The sequence below is a fragment of the Hippopotamus amphibius genome, chromosome 2, assembly GCF_030028045.1.
Source record: "Hippopotamus amphibius kiboko isolate mHipAmp2 chromosome 2, mHipAmp2.hap2, whole genome shotgun sequence".
NCBI classification, from domain to species: Eukaryota; Metazoa; Chordata; class Mammalia; order Artiodactyla; family Hippopotamidae; genus Hippopotamus; species Hippopotamus amphibius.
The window spans coordinates 201,039,976-201,055,505 of record NC_080187.1 but is presented as its reverse complement, the minus strand read 5'-3'; the positions used below and the strand labels follow the sequence as shown (position 1 = coordinate 201,055,505).

The 15,530-nt window shown below is 44.1% G+C and overlaps 1 protein-coding gene across 4 annotated transcripts in view; it reads left to right on the top strand.

The window, feature by feature from the left end:
* The first annotated feature begins 519 nt into the window (after positions 1-519).
* MYO1E (myosin IE) overlaps positions 520-15,530 on the top strand; it is a 193,910-nt gene continuing 178,899 nt past the window's right edge. For 2 of the 4 annotated variants that reach the window (XM_057722578.1, XM_057722579.1), the window contains exon 1: positions 520-903. In XM_057722578.1, coding sequence (XP_057578561.1) covers positions 901-903 — 3 coding nt within the window. In that variant the 5' untranslated portion in view covers positions 520-900. The remainder of the gene's footprint in view (positions 904-15,530) is intronic. The other 2 variants (XM_057722576.1, XM_057722577.1) reach the window with 1 other exon arrangement.

Here is a 15,530-nt window from a genome sequence, read left to right as displayed (position 1 = left end):
CTCCTCTCCTCCTCCTCAAAAAGCCTTCCTTTGTTTTCCAAGGAAATTCAGGTAAAAGAAAGGGTGGGGGAAACGATATTTTTGACTTTCCTCACAACCCAGACGTTGGAAAGAAAAAGGATTTCCTTTGGGCTGCTGCCAAGGCTCTGATCTTTTATGCTGATAAAATATTTCCTTCTAAAAAAGGGGGGGGTGGGGTTATGGGAACAATCATACCACTTCAGCTACACTTACTCTAACTTTCGCGTTTAAAAGAAAAAAAAAAATTTAGAGGTTTACTTCTCTTTCACAGAGTGGTTTTCTTCCTACCAGTTCAGGTCTTGCAACCGGGAGCGAGCTGGGTTAGCAGCGCTCTTCGGAGGCTGGCGTGGAGGAGGACTACAGGATCCAGAGGGCTTTGGAAACTCTAGCAGCTCCAAGCTTGTTGGCTACTGCGGTTTCCCTGAGGAGTGACGCTGCGAAAACAAACCCTGATTGGTCGGGCCTGAGCTGAATTCTCCATTTATGGACTGATTGCCCAGCCCGAGCCGAGGCTCAGCCAGAGGAGTACGGAGTAAGTGGCCGAAGAAAGGGGACCCGGGCAGAGCAGCGAGTCGGACGCGCGGGGAGCATTGCACTCACTTAGGCGGGCGGCGAGCGCCGGGTCCAGGTGGACCCCTGCCCTCGGCAGCGTGCGCCCCGCCTGCTAAGCCGCCTCCAGCTCGTCCTCACCTACCGCCGCCGATCCCGCCTGGATGGAGTCCCCCCAGGGTTCCCATTGGTTCCTGTGAGTGCTTGGGTGTCGAGAGCCTGTTTTTGGCGAAGGGAACCAACTTTTGAAGTTCGCCCAGGAGCCTGCGTTCCAGCCCCAGCTCCCCGGCAGCCGGACCCGGCAGAGGCGCGACCGCGGCGCGAGTCACCATGGTGAGTTGGCCGCGCGGCGTCCCGGGACGCCTGATCCCGGGATGGGGCGGGAAGCCCGGGCGCGGGGCACCCACCTTGGGCGCGCTGCCGAGGCCAGGGGTGGAGAAGGTGGACGCGGGAGTCGGCACGTCGCGAGCCCTTATTTCCTGCTGCTTTCCCACAACCGGGGCTGAGGGAGAGCGAGTGAGGGGCCAAGGAAAACTTTCTTCCAAGTCGCTTTCGGCGTCGCCAAACTTTTCGTGGCCGGGGTGGCTATGGCTGCCAGCTGTCGGAAGCCGGAATGTGGGGAGATCCGGGTTCAGGGGCACGGCCCGCCGGGGGGCATCGCTTTCTTCCCGCTGGGAAGGTGGGGGCGGCCGCCCGCGCCCCTGCGGCGCGCGCTCCCCTGCCGCAGCGCCGGCGCCGCGGACCCCCGCTCCTCCCCCGGCCGCTGGGCAGCGCCGCCGCTGTCCCGCGGGCATCCGCGCGCCGGCGGGGGGACGGCGCGGCCGCACAAAGGCAGCGGGGCGCCAGGTAGGGCGAGCACCTGGCGGTGGACGGGAGGCTGCGGGCGGGGCTGCCGCGAGCCACGCCGGCTTGGGCTCCGCTGGGCGCCGGCCGGGAGGGTCCTTGCACCGAGAAGGCCGAGTAAACACCACCCTTCCCCCAAGTGCGAGGTGGCAGGGCACTTTTCGGGTGTACAGCGGACGGGTCGCACGGGAGGAAGTCGAGGGTTTTGTTCTTTTTCCTTTGGCACTTTGGGAATTGATGGAAGTGGCTGGCGCTTTCTCTGACTCGTTTCTGACTTTTCCTCCACCCCAACCTCCCCGCCTCGGCTACCCTGCCCCCAATAACCTTAGTCGCATCCCTGGGGCTTTGGGGTGGTGTACTTTTCTTTCCGAAGCACAAAAGCAAGGGCTCTATTTTGAAGAGATTGGCAGTCCATCAGAGGAGGAAAAAAAAAGGTTCTACTACAAGGCTTCATAGTTTCCACACTTGCTTCTCTTCAAGTAATAAGGTTTAGGTGGATGACCTTGTCCTCTTCTGATTGGTTTTGTTGTTTTTTAGTGTGTGAAAGTGGTGCTAAGCCAAAATGATACTCGGTGCAGCACTAATTTAAAAATCTCTATCCTGCAGGAGCCTGAGGGAAATTAGCAAAGGCGCAGAGGAACCTACACACAAAACAGTAAAAGCATCTTTGACCCAGTGCTGTGTTTATTCAAAAGAATGATTAAAAACAAACACCAACATTTTTGAAAGGGCATCCTTGACCAAAGCTTTTTGTTTTCACGTAGTCCAAAGTTATGTCACCCTTGTTTCTACCTAAGAGGACACTTTATCTGTAAATAAATTTTCCCTTTCAGTTTTAGGGTTTAAGAAGTCAATCCACCCACATTATTTTTGGAACCCCTATACAGAACTATTTTACTTACACTGTGTGTTTGGGTGGAGCTACTTAGTTGGGCCACTGCCTAATTGGCTACTTGAACTTAAGCAATGTGAGTCAGTACTTTAGGACTGCTATAATTATTTTCCATGGTTCAATATTTCTAAAAAAAACAATAAGAAAGAAAGAAAAGAAAAAAATCAATGTGTTTTATGTCAAGAGCCTAAAGAATCTTACTGAATTTAAATACTTGATTGGTACATTGAGAAAATTAACGTTTCCTTAAATAACTCATTTTTCATGCCGGCGAGACTAAAAAGTAGGTAGGATACTTTTTCTGGGGACCTTGGAAACTAGACGCTCAATATGGTCCATTGCTGTTGAAGTACATGGTGGGTGAAGTGGGAGCAGAAGGGGCATGCCCTGAGGAAGAGTTGTTTTCAGAGTGTGTAGGGTGTCTATCGAAGGATGGGGTGTGACTTACCTGATGGGTTCCACACCAACAGCACAGATGGCAGTATTGTGGGCCACCAGGAGACTGTCAGTGCATCAGATATGGTTGCTGAGGCCATGATTCCCTGATGGACAAGTTGAAACAGCTGGCTCTCCTGAAATAGGAGCTGTGCCATCACTCCATCTACTGGATCCAGAGGAATTTGGCAAAAATTAAATGAATCACTTCTGCACTGGCTTGAAAAATTAAGTCTGTGCCGTCAATGTGTGAAGTTGCCTTAGAACAGAGCATCGGCAGCTTAAGTAGAAGCCTCAGTTATTATGTTTACCCTTTATGTAAGATCCCTTTCCAGCCCAAAGAGGCTGCATTCTGTTTCACATCTGTCTGAGTCTGCCCAGCTGCATCTCTCAGCTGCTTACAACAGGAAGAGAAGGGGCATTGCCTCCAGTGGGTGTGGCTCAGTGTTTGCATGGAGAGTATAATTCATCAGGCCCTTGGCACCTGTACTGTGGCTTTCTCTTATCTCTCTCTCTCTCTCTCTCTGAGATATCTTAGGAAATCTGGTAGCACATTAGGAAGGCTCTCCACCTGTACCCAAGGCCCTACCAAGGCTCACTCAGTTGTGATTCATAAGGAAGTTTGCCATTTTCTGACTCAGAACAAAGTGTACAGCTTACAGTTTACATTATACCTTCCTCCTGAAAACTCACTTTGGGACACTTTTCTCCATCTTTGGAGGACCAAGAACACTATCAGGTAATAGCAATTTGTTTCTTTTTTTTTTCTTGGGAGTCTTGAAGAACCCAAGGGGGAAAAGAAAAGGCCCCCAAATCTCTACATGTCTCTGTAATTTAGTATACATTGGTTAGGAGGGTACAACAATCTCCTTTGATGTTAATTAATAGTAATACCCATCTAAGGCTTCCCTTGTAGAATCTGGCTTTATCATCAGCCACAAAGGAAGTTCTGCTTTTGTGGCCGTGGCCGGTTTGGACTGTGTAATGGACTGGAACCTGTGTGTATAGCCCTGCTGTACACTTTGGAGCTAGAGACTTACGATTCATAAGGCTTTTGTGACTTAGGTATACGGATGTATTTGAGCACATCTGAATTGGCCATCACCTCAGATTATGTTCAAGATATGTTCCTTTCTCCTTACTTGCATATTACCTGTGAGTAAATTGCAGATATTACACATAAAAATACACAGGAATAAACTTGTGAACTTAGAAATGATGGAGCTGACTACAAGGCAGGTAAGTTCCTTTGGGTAAAGGCATGGCATGTATTTAGAAAGTCTGGAATCCATTTCAAACATGTTTTCTGAGAAGACTTGTTTTCTGAGAAGATAACCTAGTCCATTCCCACTGATTAGTTTATCAGATTTTTAGTAGTTTCCTGGCCAAAACAACACAACATGAAACCAAAACAGAAAAGAGTGTGATGAAGTCCAGAAAAGTTTTGATAGAGGTAGAGGGATTAGGGCAAGAGTGGAATCTCAGACGTTGTCTAGGGACCACTGTGGGCTGGCCCGCCTAGTGGGAAATGTTTGGCAGCCCAGGGCAAGGAGAGAAGCCCAGTGGGGCCGTGGATGGAAGGAATGGAGAAGTGAAGAAAGCAGACAGTTGCAGAAGCTGAAAGCCACTTTCTCCTCAGTTTTGCTGGGGATTTCAGCTTTGTCAGTGGTTGCAAACTCAAATGTCTACAGAGTCCAGGATACAATTTTTGATGGGGTGAGACTGGCCTCTGGAGAGTAAATATAGAACGATGCCCATCTAAACAGGCATTGTTACTTGACTCTAGACTGTGATTACATTGACCACGTTACCAAATGGTCTGCTTTTTCAAGAGAAGCTGAAAATCCAGATTTTTATGCCAGTCCTGCCAGTGTTTAAAAGTGTGCTGATCATCGCTGAGAGGCCAAACAGGTCAGCTGTTTACAGCCACCCTGTTGTAAATCTCAAAGTGGTGTCTTGCCAACCACCGTGCTTCCTTCCATTCACTCACCAGCGGGAATGTCTGAACTTTAGCCACATACCCAATAAGGGCATTAGGTTTTTTATTGACACATCCACACCTTCCCATTGCGTTTCCCTTAAGAGAGGGAGTTGCCTGGTATTTTCAGCCCGTGGACTCTCTAAGCTATTAAACAGCGGCAATCTGCATCCAGCTGCTACCATTTGAGCTAGCAAAACACCTGTGTAGATAGTGCTGTGAGTGGTGAGGCTGTAAATTAAACTTCTCTTTTTCTTAACCCTTCAACTCCCTCCTCTAATGGAAAGGCATCCCCTTTTGTCCCGGACTTGGTACTAATGTCATGAGCTTGTGTGAAACTAAATGAAAGAGTACTTTGCATTTCCTGATGAGGAGAGGACTGGGTCTCATTACTTGGTAAGAACTTGTGGAAGCTCTTTTTTTTCATCAGCTTCAGAAAGCAGAAATATTTTGAAACCTCTATACAAATGAAAGCTTCATTATGAACTTCATTATGGATCATATAGAAATTATGTTCAATCGTAATTTTCCAAATTTGAGTCATCTGTTATTTTTTTTGAAACAAAGATGCAGCAACTTGTATTTTTATCAGTATGTGATTAAAATGTTTCTCCATGGTGAGGTTTTAATATTTTAATTTTTTTTTTTACCATGCTGGGACTTAATATTTACAGAACAAATAAGGGGTTAAAGGTTAAATGCCAAAGGTATTAAAAATAAACAGCTTGGCCTTGTAAGCACATTCTGTAATAATGGTAAACAAATTGTGTTTTGAATTTCAACTTAAATTTATTTTGGCAGAGATGAAAGGTTTTGGGGCATCTTAGTGAAGTATTTTTTAGCATATCTTTATGACAGCCGTACTTTAGAGAAGTAGAACTATAAGAGTCGTCCCTAAAAAGAGGGACACTGGCTTCCACACTGTACATCCGGGTAAAGTCAGCCCTCCTTTCTGAACTGCCACCATGGGAACACTGCCAAGTAACATTGTTTGGGGCACTTCCAAATGGTCATTTAAGGAAAATTTTTTACTTCCTTTATGACCTAAAATGTTAGTGTCCAGCCTGATCACCCATCTTACTCACCAGACTTTGCACCAGATCCTTCTCAGCTATTTCCAGAAGTTACATTCTGCCTCAAAGGGGGAAAAAATTGGTCCTGAAGATGTGCAGTATCATGTAACATAGGCCGTAGTGGCTAAAAAAGGAGGTGGTTCTTCCCAGGAATCAGTACTGTAAGAACTGCTCTGAAGGAGGCCACACTGTCTTGGGTGTTTTGAGTTCTGATGTGTTTGTTAAAAATTCATTCATGGAACTTTGTAATCATATACTGCATTGTACAAAGTAAAACATATACTACATTGTAGAAAGCCCGGAAGAAAGTTTGAATCTATCCTAAATACTTTTGCTTGACTCCACAGAAAGATCTAGAGGGGTTAAATGGCTTCGAAAGTCTCAGAGCTAGGTTTTGGCTGAGCTGGTGCCAGAATCCAGGTTTTCTGATCTCATTTTAATAAGCTTTTCCCACTGAACCATGGTGATAGGTTAGAGTCTAGGCCTGACCAGGTAGTTTTCTTTCTGAGACCCTTTGAAAAAGCCTGCTTGGAGATGGAAGGTTGTTATTTATTTTTGATTCATTACTGTATCAACTTTAAAAGATTATAAAAAATAAATTTAGAGAAATTCACCATAATTCCACTACCCTAATGGTAATTATTTTCATGTCTTTGGGTTTTCTTCCAAACTATCCAAACACACACATCCTTTTTAGGTAGTTGTAATTAAGGGGCTAATACACACTTTGCGTTCTTCATTTCCCCATGTGTTTTATAAGTTCTTCTCCTTGGTAAGCATATTTTCTCTTATTTTGGTGGTGGTATGATAATCCCATATAGCCTGATTACCCACCTTGGCTGTATGGAGACCTTTCCTCCAGATGCACTAGTGACTGTTCCTCTCTGCCCCCATTAGAACTGCCCTTGTCAGTGCTGGGCTGCTCAGCCTCCTGTCCTGCTGAGACATGGAGGGAGCCCTCTCTTTGGTGTAAAGCCTGAAGCCAGGATGGGCTGGCTTGGTGTACACTGTACACTGGTCCTGACCTGAGATGGGTACTGTTGGTGCTCTCCCAAGATTATGATGCTGGCACTCAAGTGTGTGACAACAGTGGGTGCTCAGGCTTCTGACTGCAACTTGGCAACTATGAGTTCCCTTCTAAGAGGACCCAAGTGGTTGGAGATGAGGAGCTTTGAACCCCAAAGTGGAGAAGACACACAGTTGCAAAGGAGGTTAGTGTACATGCCTGATAGATAGGAATTCTTACCAAATACGGTGGCAGCTGCTAGGAAATCAAAGATGAATTAAGCACTGCCTCTGCTTATGAGGTGCTCACAGACTAGTGAATAACAAAGGGCTTTCTTGTAGGGAATTTCATCTCATTCTTGCACCAATGATGATTTTTGTTGCCATTTACAGGTAAGAAAACCAAAGAGTAGCGAGGGAAAGAGAATTGTTCAGGGCCATACAACTTGTATGTAATGAACCAGGTCTGCTAACTTTATGCTCTTTCAAAAGCAATCAAACACATTATTTCTGAATTTGAAATTTCTAGGTCCAGAATGTTTGTATAACGTTTCATTATTTTACATACTCCTGAGGGAAAGCAAGGTTGGTTTTTGTTTTCTTTATTTTAAAGTCTGGGCTTTTATATTTCCTTGTTTGGAGATGTTTGCATATCACAGCGTTTGGGGACTAGATGACATCACACTGGGATCAAGCGTAAAAGTAAAAGAAAGTCATGCTAGAAATCTCTCTGATCTCAGTTAGTTTAAAAAGTAGAAAATAAGGGAAACAAGATAACCACAAGAAATTTAGCCCTCGAGTCCTTATGTACGTGATGAAACAACAACAAAAAAAATTAGGATAGCATATTGTTAATCTCAGTAATTTAATTGGTGTGACCAGCTTTTGATGTTGACAGCAAGTTAGCACAATATTACTTGGTAACAGCCTGATTTGGACAGTATTGTTGTCAGATTCTAAAAAATTTTCAACAATAATTACTGTTGTTTTTAGTGTCCTAATTAGATGTGGACTTTTGTTACAAGAAGTTTTGGATTTGAATGTAGAAGCACCTATTAAGCTACTTTGGAGTATGATAAAGATGGCACCTCCAAGATTTGGGAGTGCTCTAATGCAGACATATGTCTGCAAAGTGATGGCAATTCTCCTTTCTCCCATCAGATTGTCAGAGATTCCTAATATTTGGGGGTGTCCCCAGGCCCTCTGAAACTGTGTTAGAAGCTATTGACCTGTTTCCTGACAATGTTTGTAATAATAACAAAACAAAAACAAAAAGCCCAACCAAACAAAAAGACAGGATCAATCTAAACGTCCATTAGTAGAGAAATGCGTAAATGCATGTGACTTATTGATAACGGAATCAATATGGATAGATCTCACAAAGGTAGTATGTAGTGAAGAAGGAAGTTGTAGGAAGATATATGCAAAGTCATTTAAGAAAAATTTCAAAACACAAAACAAAGCTATCTATATTGTTTGGGGATATATTGGGTTGGCCAAAAATTTTGTTTTTCCATAAAGTATTATGGAAAAACCCAAATGAACTTTTGGCCAACTCGTTATGTTCATGTGTGTATATATTTATGTATATGTTCTTTTAAAAATATAGATTGATGGGCTAGAAAGATATCAAATTCAAGCTGCTGAAGGGGGAAGGAGGCAAGGAGAGAACAGAGGTCAGTGGACTAACATTATTAGGAATGTTTTATTTGCTTTATTAAAATCTAAAGCAAATATAGAAAATAGTGTCTTTAATTCTGGGGAGTATGTGCATAAATACTTATATTATTCCCCATAGTTTTAACATCTTTTTACAATTAAGAAGAAAAAAACCCACAGAAACACAATTCTTCATTTAATTTTAGGGGGTTCATAAACCTCCAAAGCCCATATAGTATCCTGCCCAGAGTTGCAGCAAACCGGGCCTTGAGGTGAATGTTAGGGAGTATGCAGTTTGGGGTCTGTGTCAGGTTGTTTTAATGACATGGACATACAATCAAATCAATAGTAAGTCTCACTGAGTTTATATGTAAAGTTCTGTTAGGGATTATGTCCCGGGATGTTCAGCATCTAAGAAAAAGCATCTTTTTCTCCCCTTTTCTTATCTTGCTGTCTGTTGAGTTTTGATATAATTAACGACCCCACGCTTGGTGGCTTAAATAGTAAAGATTTATTATTTTTCATGATTTTGTGCATTGGCTGGGGAATTCTGGGCTAGACTGGCTTGTCAGATCCCTGTGGTTAGCTGGTGGCTTGGCTGGGGATGGATGAGCTAGGATGGCCTCCCTCACATGTCGGGTAGTTGGCCCAGGTTCAGTTGGGGCAGTGGAGATGGCTTGGCTGTGTATCTCTTTCACAACAGGCTAGTCCTGGCTTGTTTACATAGCAGTGGTCACAGGGTTACCAAGAACAGCAAAAGACAAAGCAAGCCACAGTGCACAAGCATTTTTTTAACCTCTGCTTTCATCATGGTTGATACTGTCTTATTGGCCAAAGCAAGTCACCTGGCTAGGGTTAGTGTGGGTGAGGACTGCCCTGGGCCTCAGATACAGTTCCTGCGCTCCACCTTTTCATTCATTGTGTCTCAACTGGGTGATTACAGGGAAGCAGGAATAGATGCAGTACAAATCTCGTTTTCCCAGCTGATCCTCTGAAGCCCATTCTGTGCTGTGACGGAAGCCCCCGTTGCTCCCGACGTATCCGCTGTTGTTTTCCTAAAGTACAAAGAATTTAAACTTGTAGTTCTTTTGTATTATGGAGACTCAATATGATTTTTAAATTATTTTTGCTGGAAAATAAAAGTAAAAGCAGAAGCCAGCAACAAGAAGAAAAATCTGTTTTTCTTTTTTCTTTTTTTCTGTTAAAGGGAGCTTTGTAAAAAAATAAACATTTCACAATTAAGTGCAAGCTTAGAGAGCAATGAATCCAGACTGGGCTGGATGGCCTGTTGGACATAACGGTGGAGCGACACTGTTTGGAACAGGTGGGGACAGTGCTGTTCACTGCCTAATTCTGCCTTTTGGCCAGCCCTGAGCTGTCCATGTGGAGAAAGACATTCTTCACACACACAAAAATACTTTCTTGTCTTGGATGAAAGTCCTGTCTTTGGGATTGTATGATGGTTCCCAGAATAACCCATACTGGTGCCACTTCCGTATGCTGTGAGCCACAGGCTGTGCTATCTGTGGGCTCCTCAACAAGATGTGAGTTGAGTAGGATTAACTTAGCTTTGGGCACAGGTCTCAAAAAAAATCCATTAACCTGTGCATCTTTCACTTTGATTTTTCTCTTTCTCTTTTTAAATGGGAAAATTTAAACTACACAAATGGGGAGAAAATTCATTGCCTGACTTCAGCAATTGATAACTTAAGGCCAATCTTATTTTCTGCATTTTGTTAATGTGGCATATCACATTGATTGATTTGCAGATGTTGAACCATCCTTGCATCCCTGGAATAAATCCCAGTTGATCGTGGTGTATGACCTTTCTCATGTATTATTGAATTCAGTTTGCTAATATTTTGTTGAGGATTTCTGCATCCATGTTCATCAGGGATATTGGCCTGTAACTTTCTTTTCTTGTGTTCTTGTTTGGTTTTCGTGTTAGGGTAATGCTGGCCTCATAAAATGAGTTTGGAAGTATTCCTTCCTCTTCTGTTTTTAGGAAGAATCTGAGAAGGATTGATATTCATTCTTAAATGTTCAGTAGAATTCACCACTGAAGCCATCTGGTCTTGGACTTCTTTGGTTAGGAGGTTTTGGATTACTGATGTAATCTCCTTACTAATAATTTAGTAATTGGTCTGTTTAGATTTTCTATTTCTTCATGATTCAGTCTTTTTTTAAAAAAAAATTTATCTATTGGCTGCTTTGGGTCTTTGTTGCTGAGTATGGGCTTTCTCTAGTTGCGGCGAGCAGGGGCCACTCTTCGTTGCGGGGCACAGGCTCCAGGCACGCTCACGGGCTTCAGTAGTTGTAGCATGTGGGCTCAGTAGTTGTGACTCGTGGGCTCAATAGTTGGGCCTCTAGGGCACAGGCTCAGTAGTTGCGGCACACGGGCTTAGTTGCTCTGCAGCATGTGGGATCTTCCCAGCCCAGAGATCTAACCCATATCCCCTGTGTTGGCAGGTGGATTCTTAACCACTGCACCACCAGGGAAGTCCCCATGATTCAGTCTTGTTAGGTTGGATGTTTATAGAAATTCATCTGTTTCTTCTAGGTTGTCTTAATTTTTTAGCATATAATTGTTCCAATCTTGTTTTCTCTTTTCTCACCCTCCCTTCGTTTATTTTGAGGCAAACCCTAGATGCCATATCATTTCATCCCATCTCTGTATTACATTGGCATTTCAAAAAGCAAAACTCAGCTCTTGGTACTATCTACTCTTTGGGTTTGAAGAAGGGGTGTATCTCAGATAACCAAAGTAAGTAGCTTCCCTTTGACTCTTTGGGCTTTGTTTTACAGAATAACTTAGACATCTCCAGTCACCCGGTGAACTCCTTAAAGCTGGGCTTAATCTCATCCACAGGAGTATCTGGCAGTGATGTCTCAGCATCCATAGTTTTGGTGTGCAGGGCAGGGGTGGCCCCCCACTCTGCAATCCTAGCTCTACTCAGTCACTACCTTTAGGTGATTTGCAGGGTCAGTCCACGCTTCTTCGTCTCTTCATTCCTTCTGATACGTACCTGTATCATGGTGATGGCTGTGCAAATAATAGTTTCTTTTCGTGATCAGATACTTTTAAACATAGAATTTCCAGATGAGAATGTCCCAGAGACTACGTGGAAGACGGCGGGGTCTGTGAAATTGTATGCTGAAGTTTGTGTCTGTGTCCACATGCGCATTTTTTTCCAGGGAAGAAGAATCCTAAGTCCCTAAAGTGGTCCATGGCCTCCCCAAATGATTCTCTAAAATCCAGAGAATTTAAGTAGCCTGACAGAGGTCACCTGGCAAATTCATAGAAGAGGTGGCCTTAGAGTGCAAGTCCCTTGTCCAGGGATCTTGGTCCTAAACCTGCTGTTACTGGAAGTGTTTGAAAAGCTAATGTAATAAAGCTTTAGAGAAAAGGAAAGTTCAAAGTACTGAATTAAAATAATTCTTTGTAAGAGTCCCAGAGACACTAAAACAATATAAGTCACCATGAGGCAATGGTCAGTATTATTTATTGATAACTAACTTGATTTTTCAGAATAGTTATAAATCATAAAAATAGTCACAACATTGATCTTGTATTTATTGGATTTTTATATTCTTTTGTGATGACAATGAGAAATATATCCAATACAGACTTCAAATATAAGCCAAGGGCATAATACTTTGACTGTTCTGTAAATACTTGAAAGCTCATTATTTCCCTGATGAGCATTAGTTATTATTAATTATAAATTACTGTTAACTAATTGAGGACACAATAAGGAAGTTGCTGGACACTAATAACTGGACTCTGGAACAGAGTTCTATGCTCTGTTTATATTCCGTAGGACTAGGGCTTGGAGTGTAGGAAAAAAATTGGAATTGTGGTAGCCTCTTCCTTCCAGCTCTTTCTCTCCCCTGCCCTCAGGCCCCAACCACATCCTTCATCTCTCTCGCATCCTCTTCCTTCCCCACAAGGCTCTTGCCCTTCTAGACTTGGGAGGGGTGCGGAGGAGGATTGGAGAAGGCAGGAAATATATAGTTTGCACCTGCTTACAAGTGAGCGCACATAATTAAGGCTGCCAAAAGAAGGGGAGCTCTCTCCTCCCACCTGGGAACCCTCTTTCTCCTCCTCCAAGTAGTCCTGCCGGGCACCTCTGCACTCAATGAGGACTTAGCCCTACTGGCTAATTAGCATTGTCTGTACAGAGACAATAAGGCACGGTCATCTTTGGGGCTATGAACCTGAGTCTTCAGTTTTTGCAACAGTTGTATTTGTGTCTGTTGGCAGAGGTGTATTTTATATGCTCTAAATATAAGATGTAATGAATCGCAAGATCCCGCCACCTGCCGAGTCCTGTGGGTTCCCACCTGTGAAGCGTGGCTTCAACCTGCCTTTTTTGCCTTCTCTCTCACCGAGGTTGACTGGCCAAGTTGCGCTACTTGCTGTGCCCCTTGCAGGCTCGGATAGTCTCAGCTTTCTTTGGCTGATGTCCGGCAGCGATCAGTTCCGTCCCCTTCCCCATCCCAATGGTCTAATTCTCCTTTGAGGTCAGCCCCACTTCCACCTTCTTGAGTCCATACTTGGAAGTTATCTTCAAAACCCCAGAGCTCTTGATCTGCAAAGATCTCCTGATTGTTTATAGGCATTTTATCTTCCCTTCTGATCAGTGACTTTTCAGGGAGAGTCGTTTCTTCTTCATCTTGGTGTCCCACCCCCATTTTGGTGTATGATGTACACCTTGTACACCATATAGGGTGTATACAGTACTATTTTTAAATGTAGTATTGGAGGAGAAATGCTTGCATTTCCTTCTGCTGTGAGTTATACATTCATTAAAACCACTCCCTAGGCCTTTATCTTGAGGAACAAAAGTAGAGTGCAGAGCTGCCAACACAGTGAAGGACTCTTAAAATGCATGCCAGTAAACTGTGGCTCTTGGTCACTCCACTAATGGAATGAAACAGGGGAGGAGGGAATCCGTGAAAGCACCCTGCGATTCAGATGTCTCTGGAGCTTTGATTTTAGCAGGGATGCTGAAGTTGTCTGATGTAGGCGTCACTCCTCACTTCATTCAGCGTGCCCTTTGGAAGATGCAATGGTGAGGACAGAAAGGGGAAGATGCAGAGCGATGTTTCAAAGAGCACCTGAAAGCCCCGCCGCTCATTCACGGAAGGCAGGGGAGTCAGTCTGCCCGTCTTCATGCTTTTCTTCACTCATCAACCAGCTAGAGTGTTGAAACCAGGGCAGACAGCCTTCCTTCCCCCGCAACTCTTTCGGAATCTGTGAAAATAGTTCTCCCAGAAAAAGGCATCTATCATGTAGGTTACCAGTGATTTTCCCAAGTGTGGATGTTTAAGGCATAAGCAGAGATAATAGATGGAAGAAAGAACTGAAGGAACTGAAATGGGATTTTGAAGCAGACAATATGCTTCTTTAATTGCATGTGGTTTTGGAGGACAGGTTGAATTCAGATGTTTTAAAATTCATGGGGCATCCAAATACTGGTGAATTCAAACTGCTGTCTTGAAATCTTTGTACTGGAACTCATCAGCTAACAAAATGGGCAGATTGGCACCTTTTAAGCTTTGTGGAGTGTGTGTTTTCCATGCTCAGTCAGCTCCACATAGATGCATTAGGTATTCTAAGCTTTCCAGAGTGTAAAAGAAGTGGCCTCCGAGGTGAGGCGCGGGAGACAAGGGGAGAAATCCAGGCGACTGGTGGGGTCTGGAAAGATATGTAGTATGATCGCCAGTTAGAACATTTTGAGTGGCTTGTAGACCAGGAACGCCAGAGATGAGACAGGCAGGGTACGTTGGGGCCCTCCTACCAATTGGCAGGTTTTTGAGTGTGATTATTTCAATAAGTGTGTTTTTTGTCCTACTGGGCTGTAAACTCCTTAAGGGGCCACTGCGACACGCTCATTTTTTGTCTTTCCATCACCTGGCATGATGTCTGGCATGTGGTAGAATCAGCGAATTTGTTGAATTGAACCACATTTCCCTCTAGAGCAAAATTGTATAGAGGGCCAAATGGTTGTAGCAATGCAGTCTCCAATGACTCGATGAGAGCTGGTGATTTAAATTAGTTGATTAATTAATTGCAACCTGGAAATGTTTTCAAAGATAAAAATAGACCCTCTCCCCCCCCCCCCCCCCCCCCCCCCCATAAAACCAATAGGGCTTCCTTTTGTCTTTTCTTTTCAAAGAACAGGATATTCACGAGTCGAGCGCAGGTCCTGCAGAAGCCAGAGACTGCGAGGGAGGCTGGGTAGGCTGGGAGGGCTGCTACCCTCGACTCTCACTACCTTTACTTCACTCTTCCTTCCACTGAGATCAGAGGAGGCTCGGTGATTGCCTTAAGGCCACACAGCTAGTTCCAGCTTCTTCCCTCGGGGCTGGCGCGGCTCTTTGCAGACAGACGTGGGAACAAAGTTCATCAGGGCCCTTTCTGAGAAAAAGTTGCCAACTCCAAATGGAACCATCTCAACTCCGGTGTGACCTGCGACCGACTTCTGTTGAGGACTTTTCTTCCCTGTTGCAGGGGAGGGGTTAGGCAGGTTTTGGTGATGGAAACGATGCCTACTAGATTACCACATAGGATGAGAAGGTTTTTCTTGTTCGGCTGTGTGGAACTGCAGAATGTAAAATTTCCTGACAAGATTTTTACCTGTCCTGGTTGAAAGAGCATATATAATGCCTTTATTACCCACTTACCTGCCCAAGTGGGATCTGGTTTTTCTCTCCTCCAAAGACCAGATGGTGTCCAAGGAGACATGCTAAGGGCTTAATTGTTTTGTTTATTTTGCGCCTCACAAATTCCAGTAGCTTCATTTGCATTGAGAGTTAGAATGCCTTCTTTCCAGCGCCTTGGCATTTCTTCCAGGTTTGAATGACTCTTAATGTTTGCTCTTAATGTTTTTTTGAAAGGTTGGTCCGCCCTTAGTGATAGGGGTGGCTTTCTCTACATAGGAGTTTCTCTGGGTATGGGGTGGAGAAAGTGAGAAAAAAAAAGGGAGAGGATTAAGAAAAAAATATATATGTGTACAACAAATGTAGATTATTTTGGAGCCTGATATTTATGTAATTGTGTTCACTTGGC